Here is a 20,296-nt window from a genome sequence, read left to right on the forward strand (position 1 = left end):
CGTATGTACAGGTCACACAGAGAACACACAGAGGACACACAGCACGTATGTACAGGTCACACACAGAGGACACGCAGCACGTATGTACAGGACACACACAGAGGACACGCAGCACGTATGTACAGGTCACACACAGAGGACACGCAGCACGTATGTACAGGACACACACAGAGGACACAGCACGTATGTACAGGTCACACACAGAGGACACGCAGCACGTATGTACAGGTCACACACAGAGGACACAGCACGTATGTACAGGTCACACACAGAGGACACGCAGCACGTATGTACAGGTCACACACAGAGGACACGCAACACGTATGTACAGGACACACACAGAGGACACGCAGCACGTATGTACAGGTCACACACAGGACACGCAGCACGTATGTACAGGTCACACACAGAGGACACGCAGCACGTATGTACAGGTCACATACAGAGGACACGCAGCACGTATGTACAGGTCACACAGAGGACACGCAGCACGTATGTACAGGTCACACACAGAGGACACGCAGCACGTATGTACAGGTCACACACAGAGGACACGCAGCACGTATGTACAGGTCACACACAGGACACGCAGCACGTATGTACAGGTCACACACAGAGGACACGCAGCACGTATGTACAGGTCACACACAGGACACACAGCACGTATGTACAGGTCACACACAGAGGACACGCAGCACGTATGTACAGGTCACACACAGGACACGCAGCACGTATGTACAGGTCACACACAGAGGACACACAGCACGTATGTACAGGTCACACACAGAGGACACGCAGCACGTATGTACAGGTCACATACAGAGGACACGCAGCACGTATGTACAGGTCACACACAGAGGACACGCAGCACGTATGTACAGGTCATACACAGAGGACACACAGCACGTATGTACAGGACACAGCACGTATGTACAGGTCACATACAAGGACACGCAGCACGTATGTACAGGTCACACACAGAGGACACACAGCACGTATGTACAGGTCATACACAGAGGACACACAGCACGTATGTACAGGACACACAGCACGTATGTACAGGTCACACACAGAGGACACACAGCACGTATGTACAGGTCACATACAAAGGACACGCAGCACGTATGTACAGGTCACACACAGAGGACACAGCACATATGTACAGGTCACACACAGAGGACACGCAGCACGTATGTACAGGTCACACACAGAGGACACAGCACGTATGTACAGGTCACACACAGAGGACACACAGCACGTATGTACAGGTCACACACAGAGGACACGCAACACGTATGTACAGGACACACACAGAGGACACGCAGCACGTATGTACAGGTCACACACAGAGGACACACAGCACGTATGTACAGGTCACACACAGAGGACACGCAGCACGTATGTACAGGTCACACACAGAGGACACGCAGCACGTATGTACAGGTCACACACAGAGGACACGCAGCACGTATGTACAGGTCACACACAGAGGACACGCAGCACATATGTACAGGTCACACAGAGGACACGCAGCACGTATGTACAGGTCACACACAGAGGACACGCAGCACGTATGTACAGGTCACACACAGAGGACACAGCACGTATGTACAGGTCACACACAGAGGACACACAGCACGTATGTACAGGTCACACACAGAGGACACGCAGCACGTATGTACAGGTCACACACAGAGGACACGCAGCACGTATGTACAGGTCACACACAGAGGACACGCAGCACGTATGTACAGGTCACACACAGAGGACACGCAGCACGTATGTACAGGTCACACACAGAGGACACGCAGCACGTATGTACAGGTCACACAGAGGACACGCAGCACGTATGTACAGGTCACACACAGAGGACACGCAGCACGTATGTACAGGACACACACAGAGGACACGCAGCACGTATGTACAGGACACACACAGAGGACACGCAACACGTATGCACAGGACACACACAGAGGATACACAGCACATATGTACAGGTCACACACAGAGGACACACAGCACATATGTACAGGTCATACACAGAGGACACGCAGCACGTATGTACAGGTCACACACAGAGGACACGCAGCACGTATGTACAGGTCACACACAGAGGACACGCAGCACGTATGTACAGGTCACACACAGAGAACACACAGAGGACACACAGCACGTATGTACAGGTCACACACAGAGGACACGCAGCACGTATGTACAGGTCACACACAGAGGACACGCAGCACGTATGTACAGGTCATACACAGAGGACACGCAGCACGTATGTACAGGTCACACACAGAGGACACGCAGCACGTATGTACAGGTCACACAGAGAACACACAGAGGACACACAGCACGTATGTACAGGTCACACACAGAGGACACGCAGCACGTATGTACAGGACACACACAGAGGACACGCAGCACGTATGTACAGGTCACACACAGAGGACACGCAGCACGTATGTACAGGACACACACAGAGGACACAGCACGTATGTACAGGTCACACACAGAGGACACGCAGCACGTATGTACAGGTCACACACAGAGGACACAGCACGTATGTACAGGTCACACACAGAGGACACGCAGCACGTATGTACAGGTCACACACAGAGGACACGCAACACGTATGTACAGGACACACACAGAGGACACGCAGCACGTATGTACAGGTCACACACAGAGGACACGCAGCACGTATGTACAGGTCACACACAGAGGACACGCAGCACGTATGTACAGGTCACACACAGAGGACACGCAGCACGTATGTACAGGTCACACACAGAGGACACACAGCACGTATGTACAGGTCACACACAGAGGACACGCAGCACGTATGTACAGGTCACATACAGAGGACACGCAGCACGTATGTACAGGTCACACAGAGGACACGCAGCACGTATGTACAGGTCACACACAGAGGACACGCAGCACGTATGTACAGGTCACACACAGAGGACACGCAGCACGTATGTACAGGTCACACACAGAGGACACACAGCACGTATGTACAGGTCACACACAGAGGACACGCAGCACGTATGTACAGGTCACACAGAGGACACGCAGCACGTATGTACAGGTCACACACAGAGGACACGCAGCACGTATGTACAGGTCACACACAGAGGACACGCAGCACGTATGTACAGGTCACACAGAGGACACGCAGCACGTATGTACAGGTCACACACAGAGGACACGCAGCACGTATGTACAGGTCACACACAGAGGACACGCAGCACGTATGTACAGGTCACACACAGGACACACAGCACGTATGTACAGGTCACACACAGAGGACACGCAGCACGTATGTACAGGTCACACACAGGACACACAGCACGTATGTACAGGTCACACACAGAGGACACGCAGCACGTATGTACAGGTCACACACAGGACACGCAGCACGTATGTACAGGTCACACACAGAGGACACACAGCACGTATGTACAGGTCACACACAGAGGACACGCAGCACGTATTTACAGGTCACATACAGAGGACACGCAGCACGTATGTACAGGTCACACACAGAGGACACGCAGCACGTATGTACAGGTCATACACAGAGGACACACAGCACGTATGTACAGGACACAGCACGTATGTACAGGTCACATACAAAGGACACGCAGCACGTATGTACAGGTCACACACAGAGGACACACAGCACGTATGTACAGGTCATACACAGAGGACACACAGCACGTATGTACAGGTCACACACAGAGGACACGCAGCACGTATGTACAGGTCACACACAGAGGACACACAGCACATATGTACAAGTCACACACAGAGGACACGCAGCACGTATGTACAGGTCACACACAGAGGACACGCAGCACGTATGTACAGGTCATACACAGAGGACACACAGCACGTATGTACAGGACACACAGCACGTATGTACAGGTCACACACAGAGGACACACAGCACGTATGTACAGGTCACATACAAAGGACACGCAGCACGTATGTACAGGTCACACACAGAGGACACAGCACATATGTACAGGTCACACACAGAGGACACGCAGCACGTATGTACAGGTCACACACAGAGGACACGCAGCACGTATGTACAGGTCACACACAGAGGACACACAGCACGTATGTACAGGTCACACACAGAGGACACGCAACACGTATGTACAGGACACACACAGAGGACACGCAGCACGTATGTACAGGTCACACACAGAGGACACACAGCACGTATGTACAGGTCACACACAGAGGACACGCAGCACGTATGTACAGGTCACACACAGGACACGCAGCACGTATGTACAGGTCACACACAGAGGACACGCAGCACGTATGTACAGGTCACACAGAGGACACGCAGCACGTATGTACAGGTCACACACAGAGGACACGCAGCACGTATGTACAGGTCACACACAGAGGACACAGCACGTATGTACAGGTCACACACAGAGGACACACAGCACGTATGTACAGGTCACACACAGAGGACACGCAGCACGTATGTACAGGTCACACACAGAGGACACGCAGCACGTATGTACAGGTCACACACAGAGGACACGCAGCACGTATGTACAGGTCACACACAGAGGACACGCAGCACGTATGTACAGGTCACACACAGAGGACACGCAGCACGTATGTACAGGTCACACAGAGGACACGCAGCACGTATGTACAGGTCACACACAGAGGACACGCAGCACGTATGTACAGGTCACACACAGAGGACACGCAGCACGTATGTACAGGTCACACACAGAGGACACGCAGCACGTATGTACAGGACACACACAGAGGACACGCAACACGTATGCACAGGACACACACAGAGGATACACAGCACATATGTACAGGTCACACACAGAGGACACACAGCACATATGTACAGGTCATACACAGAGGACACGCAGCACGTATGTACAGGTCACACACAGAGGACACGCAGCACGTATGTACAGGTCACACACAGAGGACACGCAGCACGTATGTACAGGTCACACACAGAGAACACACAGAGGACACACAGCACGTATGTACAGGTCACACACAGAGGACACGCAGCACGTATGTACAGGTCACACACAGAGGACACGCAGCACGTATGTACAGGTCATACACAGAGGACACGCAGCACGTATGTACAGGTCACACACAGAGGACACGCAGCACGTATGTACAGGTCACACAGAGAACACACAGAGGACACACAGCACGTATGTACAGGTCACACACAGAGGACACGCAGCACGTATGTACAGGACACACACAGAGGACACGCAGCACGTATGTACAGGTCACACACAGAGGACACGCAGCACGTATGTACAGGACACACACAGAGGACACAGCACGTATGTACAGGTCACACACAGAGGACACGCAGCACGTATGTACAGGTCACACACAGAGGACACAGCACGTATGTACAGGTCACACACAGAGGACACGCAGCACGTATGTACAGGTCACACACAGAGGACACGCAACACGTATGTACAGGACACACACAGAGGACACGCAGCACGTATGTACAGGTCACACACAGGACACGCAGCACGTATGTACAGGTCACACACAGAGGACACACAGCACGTATGTACAGGTCACACACAGAGGACACGCAGCACGTATGTACAGGTCACATACAGAGGACACGCAGCACGTATGTACAGGTCACACAGAGGACACGCAGCACGTATGTACAGGTCACACACAGAGGACACGCAGCACGTATGTACAGGTCACACACAGAGGACACGCAGCACGTATGTACAGGTCACACACAGGACACACAGCACGTATGTACAGGTCACACAGAGGACACGCAGCACGTATGTACAGGTCACACACAGAGGACACGCAGCACGTATGTACAGGTCACATACAGAGGACACGCAGCACGTATGTACAGGTCACACACAGAGGACACGCAGCACGTATGTACAGGTCATACACAGAGGACACACAGCACGTATGTACAGGACACAGCACGTATGTACAGGTCACATACAAAGGACACGCAGCACGTATGTACAGGTCACACACAGAGGACACACAGCACGTATGTACAGGTCATACACAGAGGACACACAGCACGTATGTACAGGTCACACACAGAGGACACGCAGCACGTATGTACAGGTCATACACAGAGGACACACAGCACGTATGTACAGGACACACAGCACGTATGTACAGGTCACACACAGAGGACACACAGCACGTATGTACAGGTCACACACAGAGGACACAGCACGTATGTACAGGTCACACACAGAGGACACACAGCACGTATGTACAGGTCACACACAGAGGACACGCAACACGTATGTACAGGACACACACAGAGGACACGCAGCACGTATGTACAGGTCACACACAGAGGACACACAGCACGTATGTACAGGTCACACACAGAGGACACGCAGCACGTATGTACAGGTCACACACAGGACACGCAGCACGTATGTACAGGTCACACACAGAGGACACGCAGCACGTATGTACAGGTCACACAGAGGACACGCAGCACGTATGTACAGGTCACACACAGAGGACACGCAGCACGTATGTACAGGTCACACACAGAGGACACAGCACGTATGTACAGGTCACACACAGAGGACACACAGCACGTATGTACAGGTCACACACAGAGGACACGCAGCACGTATGTACAGGTCACACACAGAGGACACGCAGCACGTATGTACAGGTCACACACAGAGGACACGCAGCACGTATGTACAGGTCACACAGAGGACACGCAGCACGTATGTACAGGTCACACACAGAGGACACGCAGCACGTATGTACAGGTCACACACAGAGGACACGCAGCACGTATGTACAGGTCACACAGAGGACACGCAGCACGTATGTACAGGTCACACACAGAGGACACGCAGCACGTATGTACAGGACACACACAGAGGACACGCAGCACATATGTACAGGTCACACACAGAGGACACGCAGCACGTATGTACAGGACACACACAGAGGACACGCAACACGTATGCACAGGACACACACAGAGGATACACAGCACATATGTACAGGTCACACACAGAGGACACACAGCACATATGTACAGGTCATACACAGAGGACACGCAGCACGTATGTACAGGTCACACACAGAGGACACGCAGCACGTATGTACAGGTCACACACAGAGGACACGCAGCACGTATGTACAGGTCACACACAGAGAACACACAGAGGACACGCAGCACGTATGTACAGGTCACACACAGAGGACACGCAGCACGTATGTACAGGTCATACACAGAGGACACGCAGCACGTATGTACAGGTCACACACAGAGGACACGCAGCACGTATGTACAGGTCACACAGAGAACACACAGAGGACACACAGCACGTATGTACAGGTCACACACAGAGGACACGCAGCACGTATGTACAGGACACACACAGAGGACACGCAGCACGTATGTACAGGTCACACACAGAGGACACGCAGCACGTATGTACAGGTCACACACAGAGGACACGCAGCACGTATGTACAGGTCACACACAGAGGACACAGCACGTATGTACAGGTCACACACAGAGGACACGCAGCACGTATGTACAGGTCACACACAGAGGACACGCAACACGTATGTACAGGACACACACAGAGGACACGCAGCACGTATGTACAGGTCACACACAGGACACGCAGCACGTATGTACAGGTCACACACAGAGGACACACAGCACGTATGTACAGGTCACACACAGAGGACACGCAGCACGTATGTACAGGTCACATACAGAGGACACGCAGCACGTATGTACAGGTCACACAGAGGACACGCAGCACGTATGTACAGGTCACACACAGAGGACACGCAGCACGTATGTACAGGTCACACACAGAGGACACGCAGCACGTATGTACAGGTCACACACAGAGAACACACAGAGGACACGCAGCACGTATGTACAGGTCACACACAGAGGACACGCAGCACGTATGTACAGGTCATACACAGAGGACACGCAGCACGTATGTACAGGTCACACACAGAGGACACGCAGCACGTATGTACAGGTCACACAGAGAACACACAGAGGACACACAGCACGTATGTACAGGTCACACACAGAGGACACGCAGCACGTATGTACAGGACACACACAGAGGACACGCAGCACGTATGTACAGGTCACACACAGAGGACACGCAGCACGTATGTACAGGTCACACACAGAGGACACGCAGCACGTATGTACAGGTCACACACAGAGGACACAGCACGTATGTACAGGTCACACACAGAGGACACGCAGCACGTATGTACAGGTCACACACAGAGGACACGCAACACGTATGTACAGGACACACACAGAGGACACGCAGCACGTATGTACAGGTCACACACAGGACACGCAGCACGTATGTACAGGTCACACACAGAGGACACACAGCACGTATGTACAGGTCACACACAGAGGACACGCAGCACGTATGTACAGGTCACATACAGAGGACACGCAGCACGTATGTACAGGTCACACAGAGGACACGCAGCACGTATGTACAGGTCACACACAGAGGACACGCAGCACGTATGTACAGGTCACACACAGAGGACACGCAGCACGTATGTACAAGCCCCACCATGTGTCACTCACGTGGTTGAAGAAGTTCTGCAGCTGCTCGTTCGCCAGATTTATACACAACTGTTCATAGCGATTCACAGCGAAGTTCTCAAAGCCAAAGATATCGAGAATCCCTGAGGGGGGAGGAAGAAGGTCAGAACCAACCACAACCCCCATCGTCACCACTACAACCCCATCACCACTAGTATAACAACCCCCATCATCATCACCACTACAACCCCCATCATCATCACCACTACAACCCCCATCATCACCACTACAACCCCCATCACCACTAGTATAACAACCCCCATCATCATCACCACTACAACCCCCATCACCACTAGTATAACAACCCCCATCATCACCACTACAACCCCCATCGTCACCACTACAACCCCCATCGTCACCACTACAACCCCCATCGTCACCACTACAACCCCCATCACCACTAGTATAACAACAACCCCCATCATCATCACCACTACAACCCCCATCACCACCACTACAACCCCCACCATCACCACTACAACCCCCATCATCATCACCACTACAACCCCCATCATCACCACTACAACCCCCATCGTCACCACTACAACCCCCATCGTCACCACTACAACCCCAATCGTCACCACTACAACCCCCATCACCACTAGTATAACAACAACCCCCATCATCATCACCACTACAACCCCCACCATCACCACTACAACCCCCACCATCACCACTACAACAACCCCCCATCATCATTACCACTACAACCCCCCATCATCACCAGTATAACAACAACCCCCATCATCACCACTACAACCCCCATCATCACCAGTATAACAACCCCCATCGTCACCACAACACCCATCCCCACTACAACCCCCATCACCACCAGTATAACAACCCCCATCGTCACCACAACCCCCATCACCACCAGTATAACAACCCCCATCATCATTACCACTACAACCCCCATCATCACCAGTATAACAACAACCCCCATCGTCACCACTACAACCCCCATCATCACCAGTATAACAACAACCCCCATCGTCACCACTACAACCCCCATCACCACTACAACCCCCATCATCACCAGTATAACAACCACCCCCATCATCACCACTATAACCCCCATCACCACCAGTATAACAACCACCCCCATCATCACCACTACAACCCCCATCATCAACTACAGCCCCATCATCACCACTACAACCCCCATCACCACCAGTATAACAACAACCCCCATCATCACCACTACAACCCCCATCATCAACTACAGCCCCATCATCACCACCACAACCCCCATCACCACCAGTATAACAACCCCCATCATCATCACCACTACAACCCCCATCATCACCAGTATAACAACAACCCCCATCATCACCACTACAACCCCCATCATCACCAGTATAACAACCCCCATCATCACCACTACAACCCCCATCATCACCAGTATAACAACCCCCATCATCACCACTACAACCCCCATCATCACCACAACCCCCATCGTCACCAGTATAACAACCCCCATCATCACCAGTATAACAACAACCCCCATCGTCACCACTACAACCCCCATCACCACCACAACCCCCATCACCACCAGTATAACAACCCCCATCATCATCACCACCACAACCCCCATCACCACCAGTATAACAACCCCCATCATCATCACCACCACAACCCCCATCACCACCAGTATAACAACCCCCATCATCATCACCACTACAACCCCCATCACCACTAGTATAACAACCCCCATCATCATCACCACTACAACCCCCATCACCACCACTACAACCCCCATCACCACCACTACAACCCCCATCACCACTAGTATAACAACCCCCATCATCATCACCACTACAACCCCCATCATCACCACTACAACCCCCATCATCATCACCACTACAACCCCTACCATCACCACTACAACCCCCATCATCATCACCACCACAACCCCCATCACCACCAGTATAACAACCCCCCATCATCATCACCACTACAACCCCCATCACCACTAGTATAACAACCCCCATCATCATCACCACTACAACCCCCATCACCACCACTACAACCCCCATCACCACCACTACAACCCCCATCACCACTAGTATAACAACCCCCATCATCATCACCACTACAACCCCCATCATCACCACTACAACCCCCATCATCATCACCACTACAACCCCTACCATCACCACTACAACCCCCATCATCATCACCACCACAACCCCCATCACCACCAGTATAACAACCCCCATCATCATCACCACTACAACCCCCATCACCACTAGTATAACAACCCCCATCATCATCACCACTACAACCCCCATCACCACCACTACAACCCCCATCACCACCACTACAACCCCATCATCATCACCACTACAACCCCCATCATCACCAGCAGTGTTGGGCGTGTACTCACCAATCTCCTGCACCTGAGCCCCCAGTACAACGTCTCCAGCCAGAAGTTCATTCACTTTTGTCACAATCCAACCAAAAAGACGAGAATAAACCACACGAGCGATGGAGTCCCGGGAGTCTACAGAGGAGAACACGGGAGGTCACACTGATCATACATGTAACATTTACACAGAACGGGGACCCCCAGATGAGGCCCCCCCAACCTTACCTTCTGCCTGCTGTTTACTGTGCAGCCTCCGGATGGCCTCACCGCGGGTCACGGACGTCGTACAGATCAAACAGCTCATCAGCTCTTCAGTCTGCACCCCAAACTGACCCTGTAAGACCACCACACAAAAACTGTATGAGAAGAACCCTACAGGGAAAGAGGGAAAGCTGGAAAGGAGGAGGAGCGGTCGCCCAGCGGGAAAGGAGGAGGAGCGGTCGCCCAGCGGGAAAGGAGGAGGAGCGGTCGCCCAGCGGGAAAGGAGGAGCAGCGGTCGCCCAGCGGGAAAGGAGGAGGAGCGGTCGCCCAGCGGGAAAGGAGGAGGAGCGGTCGCCCAGCGGGAAAGGAGGAGGAGGGGGTCGCCCAGCGGGAAAGGAGGAGGAGCGGTCGCCCAGCGGGAAAGGAGGAGGAGCGGTCGCCCAGCGGGAAAGGAGGAGGAGGGGTCGCCCAGCGGGAAAGGAGGAGGAGGGGTCGCCCAGCGGGAAAGGAGGAGGAGGGGTCGCCCAGCGGGAAAGGAGGAGGAGCGGTCGCCCAGCGGGAAAGGAGGAGGAGCGGTCGCCCAGCGGGAAAGGAGGAGGAGGGGGTCGCCCAGCGGGAAAGGAGGAGGAGCGGTCGCCCAGCGGGAAAGGAGGAGGAGCGGTCGCCCAGCGGGAAAGGAGGAGGAGGGGTCGCCCAGCGGGAAAGGAGGAGGAGGGGTCGCCCAGCGGGAAAGGAGGAGGAGGGGTCGCCCAGCGGGAAAGGAGGAGGAGGGGTCGCCCAGCGGGAAAGGAGGAGGAGGGGTCGCCCAGCGGGAAAGGAGGAGGAGGGGGTCGCCCAGCGGGAAAGGAGGAGGAGGGGGTCGCCCAGCGGGAAAGAAGGAGGAGAGGTCGCCCAGCGGCAAAAGAGGACGAGAGGGCGCCCAGCGGGAAAGGAGGACGAGAGGTCGCCCAGCGGCAAAAGAGGACGAGAGGGCGCCCAGCGGCAAAAGAGGACGAGAGGGCGCCCAGCGGCAAAAGAGGACGAGAGGGCGCCCAGCGGCAAAAGAGGACGAGAGGGCGCCCAGCGGCAAAAGAGGACGAGAGGTCGCCCAGCGGCAAAAGAGGACGAGAGGGCGCCCAGCGGCAAAAGAGGACGAGAGGGCGCCCAGCGGGGAAAAGAGGGCGCCCAGCGGGGAAAAGAGGGCGCCCAGCGGGGAAAAGAGGGCGCCCAGCGGGGAAAAGAGGGCGCCCAGCGGGGAAAAGAGGGCGCCCAGCGGGGAAAAGAGGGCGCCCAGCGGGAAAAAGAGGGCGCCCAGCGGGAAAAAGAGGGCGCCCAGCGGGAAAAAGAGGGCGCCCAGCGGGAAAAAGAGGGCGCCCAGCGGGAAAAAGAGGGCGCCCAGCGGGAAAAAGAGGCCGCCCAGCGGGAAAAAGAGGCCGCCCAGCGGGAAAAAGAGGCCGCCCAGCGGGAAAAAGAGGCCGCCCAGCGGGAAAAAGAGGCCGCCCAGCGGGAAAAAGAGGGCGCCAAGCGGGAAAAAGAGGGCGCCCAGCGGGAAAAAGAGGGCGCCCAGCGGGAAAGGAGAAAAAGAGGGATGGAGGGAGGAATAAATGGAGCCAGGCGGGGAGGGAGGAATAGAGGACGTCCTTCGGTTCACTTACTGCTGCGGCCTTCAGCCACCCCATGGAGGCACGAGACATAGACACACCTCCCGCCTCCTCCGGATCAAACACAATGTTCCCTAGAGACAGGACCCCCGAGAGGATGGTCTTAAGATCCAGCTCCTCCTATTGGACAGAACAGGGAGTGAAATCACATGGTAAGAGACCCCCATCCGGACCACCTCGTGCGGAGGGGGGCACACAAATATCTATATACACAGTACACAGATGGGGGGGGGGTTCATAGATATGTCTATAAAGTATATAGGTAGGGGGTACATGTCTACACAGTATATAGGTGGGGGAACATATGTCTACAGTATATAGGTGGGGGAACATATGTCTATACAGTATATAGGTGGGGGAACATATGTCTACAGTATATAGGTGGGGGAACATATGTCTATACAGTATATAGGTGGGGAAACATATGTCTACAGTATATAGGTGGGGGAACATATGTCTACAGTATATAGGTGGGGGGAACATATGTCTACACAGTATATAGGTGGGGAAACATATGTCTATAAAGTATATAGGTAGGGGGTACATGTCTATACAGTATATAGGTGGGGGTACATGTCTATACAGTATATAGGTGGGGGAACATATGTCTATACAGTATATAGGTGGGGGAACATATGTCTATACAGTATATAGGTGGGGGAACATATGTCTACAGTATATAGGTGGGGGAACATATGTCTATACAGTATATAGGTGGGGGAACATATGTCTATACAGTATATAGGTGGGGGAACATATGTCTACAGTATATAGGTGGGGGAACATATGTCTACACAGTATATAGGGTGGGGGGAACATATGTCTACACAGTATATAGGTGGGGGAAACATATGTCTACACAGTATATAGGTGGGGGAACATATGTCTACACAGTATATAGGTGGGGAAACATATGTCTACACAGTATATAGGTGGGGGAACATATGTCTACACAGTATATAGGTGGGGGAACATATGTCTACACAGTATATAGGTGGGGGAACATATGTCTACAGTATATAGGTGGGGGAACATATGTCTACAGTATATAGGTGGGGGAACATATGTCTATACAGTATATAGGTGGGGGAACATATGTCTATACAGTATATAGGTGGGGGAACATATGTCTATACGGTATATAGGTGGGGGAACATATGTCTACAGTATATAGGTGGGGGAACATATGTCTACAGTATATAGGTGGGGGAACATATGTCTACACAGTATATAGGTGGGGGAACATATGTCTACAGTATATAGGTGGGGGAACATATGTCTACAGTATATAGGTGGGGGAACATATGTCTACACAGTATATAGGTGGGGGAACATATGTCTACACAGTATATAGGTGGGGAAACATATGTCTATACAGTATATAGATGGGGGAACATATGTCTATACGGTATATAGGTGGGGGGAACATATGTCTACACAGTATATAGGTGGGGGGACATATGTCTACAGTATATAGGTGGGGGAACATATGTCTACAGTATATAGGTGGGGGAACATATGTCTATACAGTATATAGGTGGGGGAACATATGTCTACACAGTATATAGGTGGGGGAACATGTCTACACAGTATATAGGTGGGGGAACATATGTCTATACAGTATATAGGTGGGGGGAACATATGTCTACACAGTATATAGGTGGGGGAACATATGTCTACACAGTAAATAGGTGGGGGAACATATGTCTATACAGTATATAGGTGGGGGAACATATGTCTACAGTATATAGGTGGGGGAATATATGTCTACAGTATATAGGTGGGGAAACATATGTCTACAGTATATAGGTGGGGGAATATATGTCTACAGTATATAGGTGGGGAAACATATGTCTACAGTATATAGGTGGGGGAACATATGTCTACACAGTATATAGGTGGGGGAACATATGTCTACACAGTATATAGGTGGGGGAACATATGTCTACACAGTATATAGGTTGGGGAACATGTGTCTACACAGTATATAGGTGGGGGAACATGTGTCTATACAGTATATAGGTGGGGGAACATATGTCTATACAGTATATAGGTGGGGGAACATATGTCTACACAGTAAATAGGTGGGGAAACATATGTCTATACGGTATATAGGTGGGGGAACATATGTCTACAGTATATATAAGTGGGGGGACATATGTCTATACAGTATATAGGTGGGGGAACATATGTCTACACAGTATATAAGTGGGGGGACATATGTCTATACAGTATATAGGTGGGGGAACATATGTCTACAGTATATAGGTGGGGGAACATATGTCTATACAGTATATAGGTGGGGGAACATATGTCTACACAGTATATAGGTGGGGGAACATATGTCTACACAGTATATAGGTGGGGGGAACATATGTCTATACAGTATATAGGTGGGGGAACATATGTCTACAGTATATAGGTGGGGGAACATATGTCTACACAGTATATAGGTGGGGGAACATATGTCTACACAGTATATAGGTGGGGGAACATATGTCTACACAGTATATAGGTGGGGGAACATATGTCTATACAGTATATAAGTGGGGGGACATATGTCTATACAGTATATAGGTGGGGGAACATATGTCTATACAGTATATAGGTGGGGGAACATATGTCTATACAGTATATAGGTGGGGGAACATATGTCTATACAGTATATAGGTGGGGGAACATATGTCTACACAGTATATAGGTGGGGGGAACATATGTCTATACAGTATATAGGTGGGGGAACATATGTCTACAGTATATAGGTGGGGGAACATATGTCTATACAGTATATAGGTGGGGGAACATATGTCTATACAGTATATAGGTGGGGGAACATATGTCTATACAGTATATAGGTGGGGGAACATATGTCTATACAGTATATAGGTGGGGGAACATATGTCTACACAGTATATAGGTGGGGGAACATATGTCTACAGTATATAGGTGGGGGAACATATGTCTACAGTATATAGGTGGGGAAACATGTCTACAGTATATAGGTGGGGGAACATATGTCTACACAGTATATAGGTGGGGGAACATATGTCTACACAGTATATAGGTGGGGGAACATATGTCTACACAGTATATAGGTGGGGGAACATATGTCTACACAGTATATAGGTGGGGGAACATATGTCTACACAGTATATAGGTGGGGGAACATATGTCTACAGTATATAGGTGGGGGAACATATGTCTACACAGTATATAGGTGGGGGAACATATGTCTACAGTATATAGGTGGGGGAACATATGTCTATACAATATATAGGTGGGGGAACATATGTCTACAGTATATAGGTGGGGGAACATATGTCTATACAGTATATAGGTGGGGGAACATATGTCTATACAGTATATAGGTGGGGGAACATATGTCTACAGTATATAGGTGGGGGAACATATGTCTACAGTATATAGGTGGGGGAACATATGTCTACACAGTATATAGGTGGGGGAACATATGTCTACACAGTATATAGGTGGGGAAACATATGTCTATACAGTATATAGATGGGGGAACATATGTCTATACGGTATATAGGTGGGGGAACATATGTCTACACAGTATATAGGTGGGGGGACATATGTCTACACAGTATATAGGTGGGGGGACATATGTCTACAGTATATAGGTGGGGGAACATATGTCTACAGTATATAGGTGGGGGAACATATGTCTATACAGTATATAGGTGGGGGAACATATGTCTACACAGTATATAGGTGGGGGAACATATGTCTACACAGTAAATAGGTGGGGGAACATATGTCTATACAGTATATAGGTGGGGGAACATATGTCTACAGTATATAGGTGGGGGAATATATGTCTACAGTATATAGGTGGGGAAACATATGTCTACAGTATATAGGTGGGGGAATATATGTCTACAGTATATAGGTGGGGGAAACATATGTCTACAGTATATAGGTGGGGGAACATATGTCTACACAGTATATAGGTGGGGGAACATATGTCTACACAGTATATAGGTGGGGGAACATATGTCTACACAGTATATAGGTTGGGGAACATGTGTCTACACAGTATATAGGTGGGGGAACATGTGTCTACACAGTATATAGGTGGGGGAACATATGTCTATACAGTATATAGGTGGGGGAACATATGTCTACACAGTAAATAGGTGGGGAAACATATGTCTATACGGTATATAGGTGGGGGAACATATGTCTACAGTATATATAGGTGGGGGGACATATGTCTATACAGTATATAGGTGGGGGGAACATATGTCTACACAGTATATAAGTGGGGGGACATATGTCTATACAGTATATAGGTGGGGGAACATATGTCTACAGTATATAGGTGGGGGAACATATGTCTATACAGTATATAGGTGGGGGAACATATGTCTACACAGTATATAGGTGGGGGAACATATGTCTACACAGTATATAGGTGGGGGAACATATGTCTATACAGTATATAGGTGGGGGAACATATGTCTACAGTATATAGGTGGGGGAACATATGTCTACACAGTATATAGGTGGGGGAACATATGTCTACACAGTATATAGGTGGGGGAACATATGTCTACACAGTATATAGGTGGGGGAACATATGTCTATACAGTATATAAGTGGGGGGGACATATGTCTATACAGTATATAGGTGGGGGAACATATGTCTATACAGTATATAGGTGGGGGAACATATGTCTATACAGTATATAGGTGGGGGAACATATGTCTATACAGTATATAGGTGGGGGAACATATGTCTACACAGTATATAGGTGGGGGAACATATGTCTATACAGTATATAGGTGGGGGAACATATGTCTACAGTATATAGGTGGGGGAACATATGTCTATACAGTATATAGGTGGGGGAACATATGTCTATACAGTATATAGGTGGGGGAACATATGTCTATACAGTATATAGGTGGGGGAACATATGTCTATACAGTATATAGGTGGGGGAACATATGTCTATACAGTATATAGGTGGGGGAACATATGTCTACACAGTATATAGGTGGGGGAACATATGTCTACAGTATATAGGTGGGGGAACATATGTCTACAGTATATAGGTGGGGAAACATGTCTACAGTATATAGGTGGGGGGAACATATGTCTACACAGTATATAGGTGGGGGAACATATGTCTACACAGTATATAGGTGGGGGGAACATATGTCTACACAGTATATAGGTGGGGGAACATATGTCTACAGTATATAGGTGGGGGAACATATGTCTATACAGTATATAGGTGGGGGAACATATGTCTATACAGTATATAGGTGGGGGAACATGTGTCTATACAGTATATAGGTGGGGGAACATATGTCTATACAGTATATAGGTGGGGGAACATATGTCTACACAGTATATAGGTGGGGAAACATATGTCTACACAGTATATAGGTGGGGGAACATATGTCTATACGGTATATAGGTGGGGGAACATGTTTACACAGTATATAGGTGGGGGAACATATGTCTATACAGTATATAGGTGGGGGAACATATGTCTACAGTATATAGGTGGGGGAACATATATCTACACAGTAAATAGGTGGGGGAACATATGTCTACACAGTATATAGGTGGGGAAACATATGTCTACACAGTATATAGGTGGGGGAACATATGTCTATACGGTATATAGGTGGGGGAACATGTTTACACAGTATATAGGTGGGGGAACATGTCTACAGTATATAGGTGGGGGAACATATGTCTATACAGTATATAGGTGGGGGAACATATGTCTATACAGTATATAGGTGGGGGGACATATGTCTATACAGTATATAGGTGGGGGAACATATGTCTATACAGTATATAGGTGGGGGAACATATGTCTATACGGTATATAGGTGGGGGAACATATGTCTATACAGTATATAGGTGGGGGAACATATGTCTATACAGTATATAGGTGGGGGAACATATGTCTATACAGTATATAGGTGGGGGGACATATGTCTATACAGTATATAGGTGGGGGAACATATGTCTATACAGTATATAGGTGGGGGAACATATGTCTATACAGTATATAGGTGGGGGAACATGTCTACACAGTATATAGGTGGGGGAACATATGTCTATACAGTATATAGGTGGGGGAACATATATCTACACAGTATATAGGTGGGGGAACATATGTCTATACAGTATATAGGTGGGGGAACATGTCTACACAGTATATAGGTGGGGGAACATATGTCTACACAGTATATAGGTGGGGGAACATATGTCTACACAGTATATAGGTGGGGGAACATATGTCTAAACGGTATATAGGTGGGGGAACATATGTCTATACAGTATATAGGTGGGGAAACATATGTCTACAGTATATAGGTGGGGGAACATATGTCTACACAGTAAATAGGTGGGGGAACATATGTCTACACAGTATATAGGTGGGGGAACATATGTCTACACAGTATATAGGTGGGGGGACATATGTCTATACAGTATATAGGTGGGGGAACATATGTCTATACAGTATATAGGTGGGGGAACATGTCTACACAGTATATAGGTGGGGAAACATATGTCTACACAGTATATAGGTGGGGGAACATATGTCTATACAGTATATAGGTGGGGGAACATATGTCTACAGTATATAGGTGGGGGAACATATGTCTATACAGTATATAGGTGGGGGGAACATATGTCTACAGTATATAGGTGGGGGAACATGTCTACACAGTATATAAGTGGGGGAACATATGTCTATACAGTATATAGGTGGGGGAACATATGTCTATACAGTATATAGGTGGGGGGACATGTCTACACAGTATATAGGTGGGGAAACATGTCTACACAGTATATAGGTGGGGGAACATATGTCTATACGGTATATAGGTGGGGGAACATGTTTACACAGTATATAGGTGGGGGAACATATGTCTATACAGTATATAGGTGGGGGAACATATGTCTACAGTATATAGGTGGGGGAACATATATCTACACAGTATATAGGTGGGGGAACATATGTCTATACAGTATATAGGTGGGGGAACATGTCTACACAGTATATAGGTGGGGGAACATATGTCTATACAGTATATAGGTGGGGGAACATATGTCTACACAGTATAAAGGTGGGGGAACATATGTCTAAACGGTATATAGGTGGGGGAACATATGTCTACAGTATATAGGTGGGGGAACATATGTCTACAGTATATAGGTGGGGAAACATATGTCTACAGTATATAGGTGGGGAAACATATGTCTACAGTATATAGGTGGGGGAACATATGTCTATACAGTATATAGGTGGGGGAACATATGTCTATACGGTATATAGGTGGGGGAACATGTTTACACAGTATATAGGTGGGGGAACATATGTCTATACAGTATATAGGTGGGGGAACATGTCA

At 49.4% G+C, this 20,296-nt stretch overlaps 1 protein-coding gene across 2 annotated transcripts in view; it reads right to left on the reverse strand.

Annotated features, from left to right (window-relative positions):
- LOC130303812 (unconventional myosin-X-like) overlaps positions 1–13,012 on the reverse strand; it is a gene marked incomplete at both ends in the record, with an annotated part of 94,776 nt that extends 81,764 nt beyond the window's left edge. Inside the window, 4 exon segments of one of the 2 annotated variants that reach the window (XM_056551858.1) lie at positions 8,666–8,766; positions 11,070–11,186; positions 11,277–11,385; positions 12,887–13,012. In XM_056551858.1, coding sequence (XP_056407833.1) covers positions 8,666–8,766; positions 11,070–11,186; positions 11,277–11,385; positions 12,887–13,012 — 453 coding nt within the window. 2 annotated transcript variants of the gene reach the window in all.
- Positions 13,013–20,296: the final 7,284 nt, after the last annotated feature.

The sequence above is a fragment of the Hyla sarda genome, unplaced genomic scaffold (genome assembly GCF_029499605.1).
Source record: "Hyla sarda isolate aHylSar1 unplaced genomic scaffold, aHylSar1.hap1 scaffold_1247, whole genome shotgun sequence".
NCBI classification, from domain to species: domain Eukaryota; kingdom Metazoa; phylum Chordata; class Amphibia; order Anura; family Hylidae; genus Hyla; species Hyla sarda.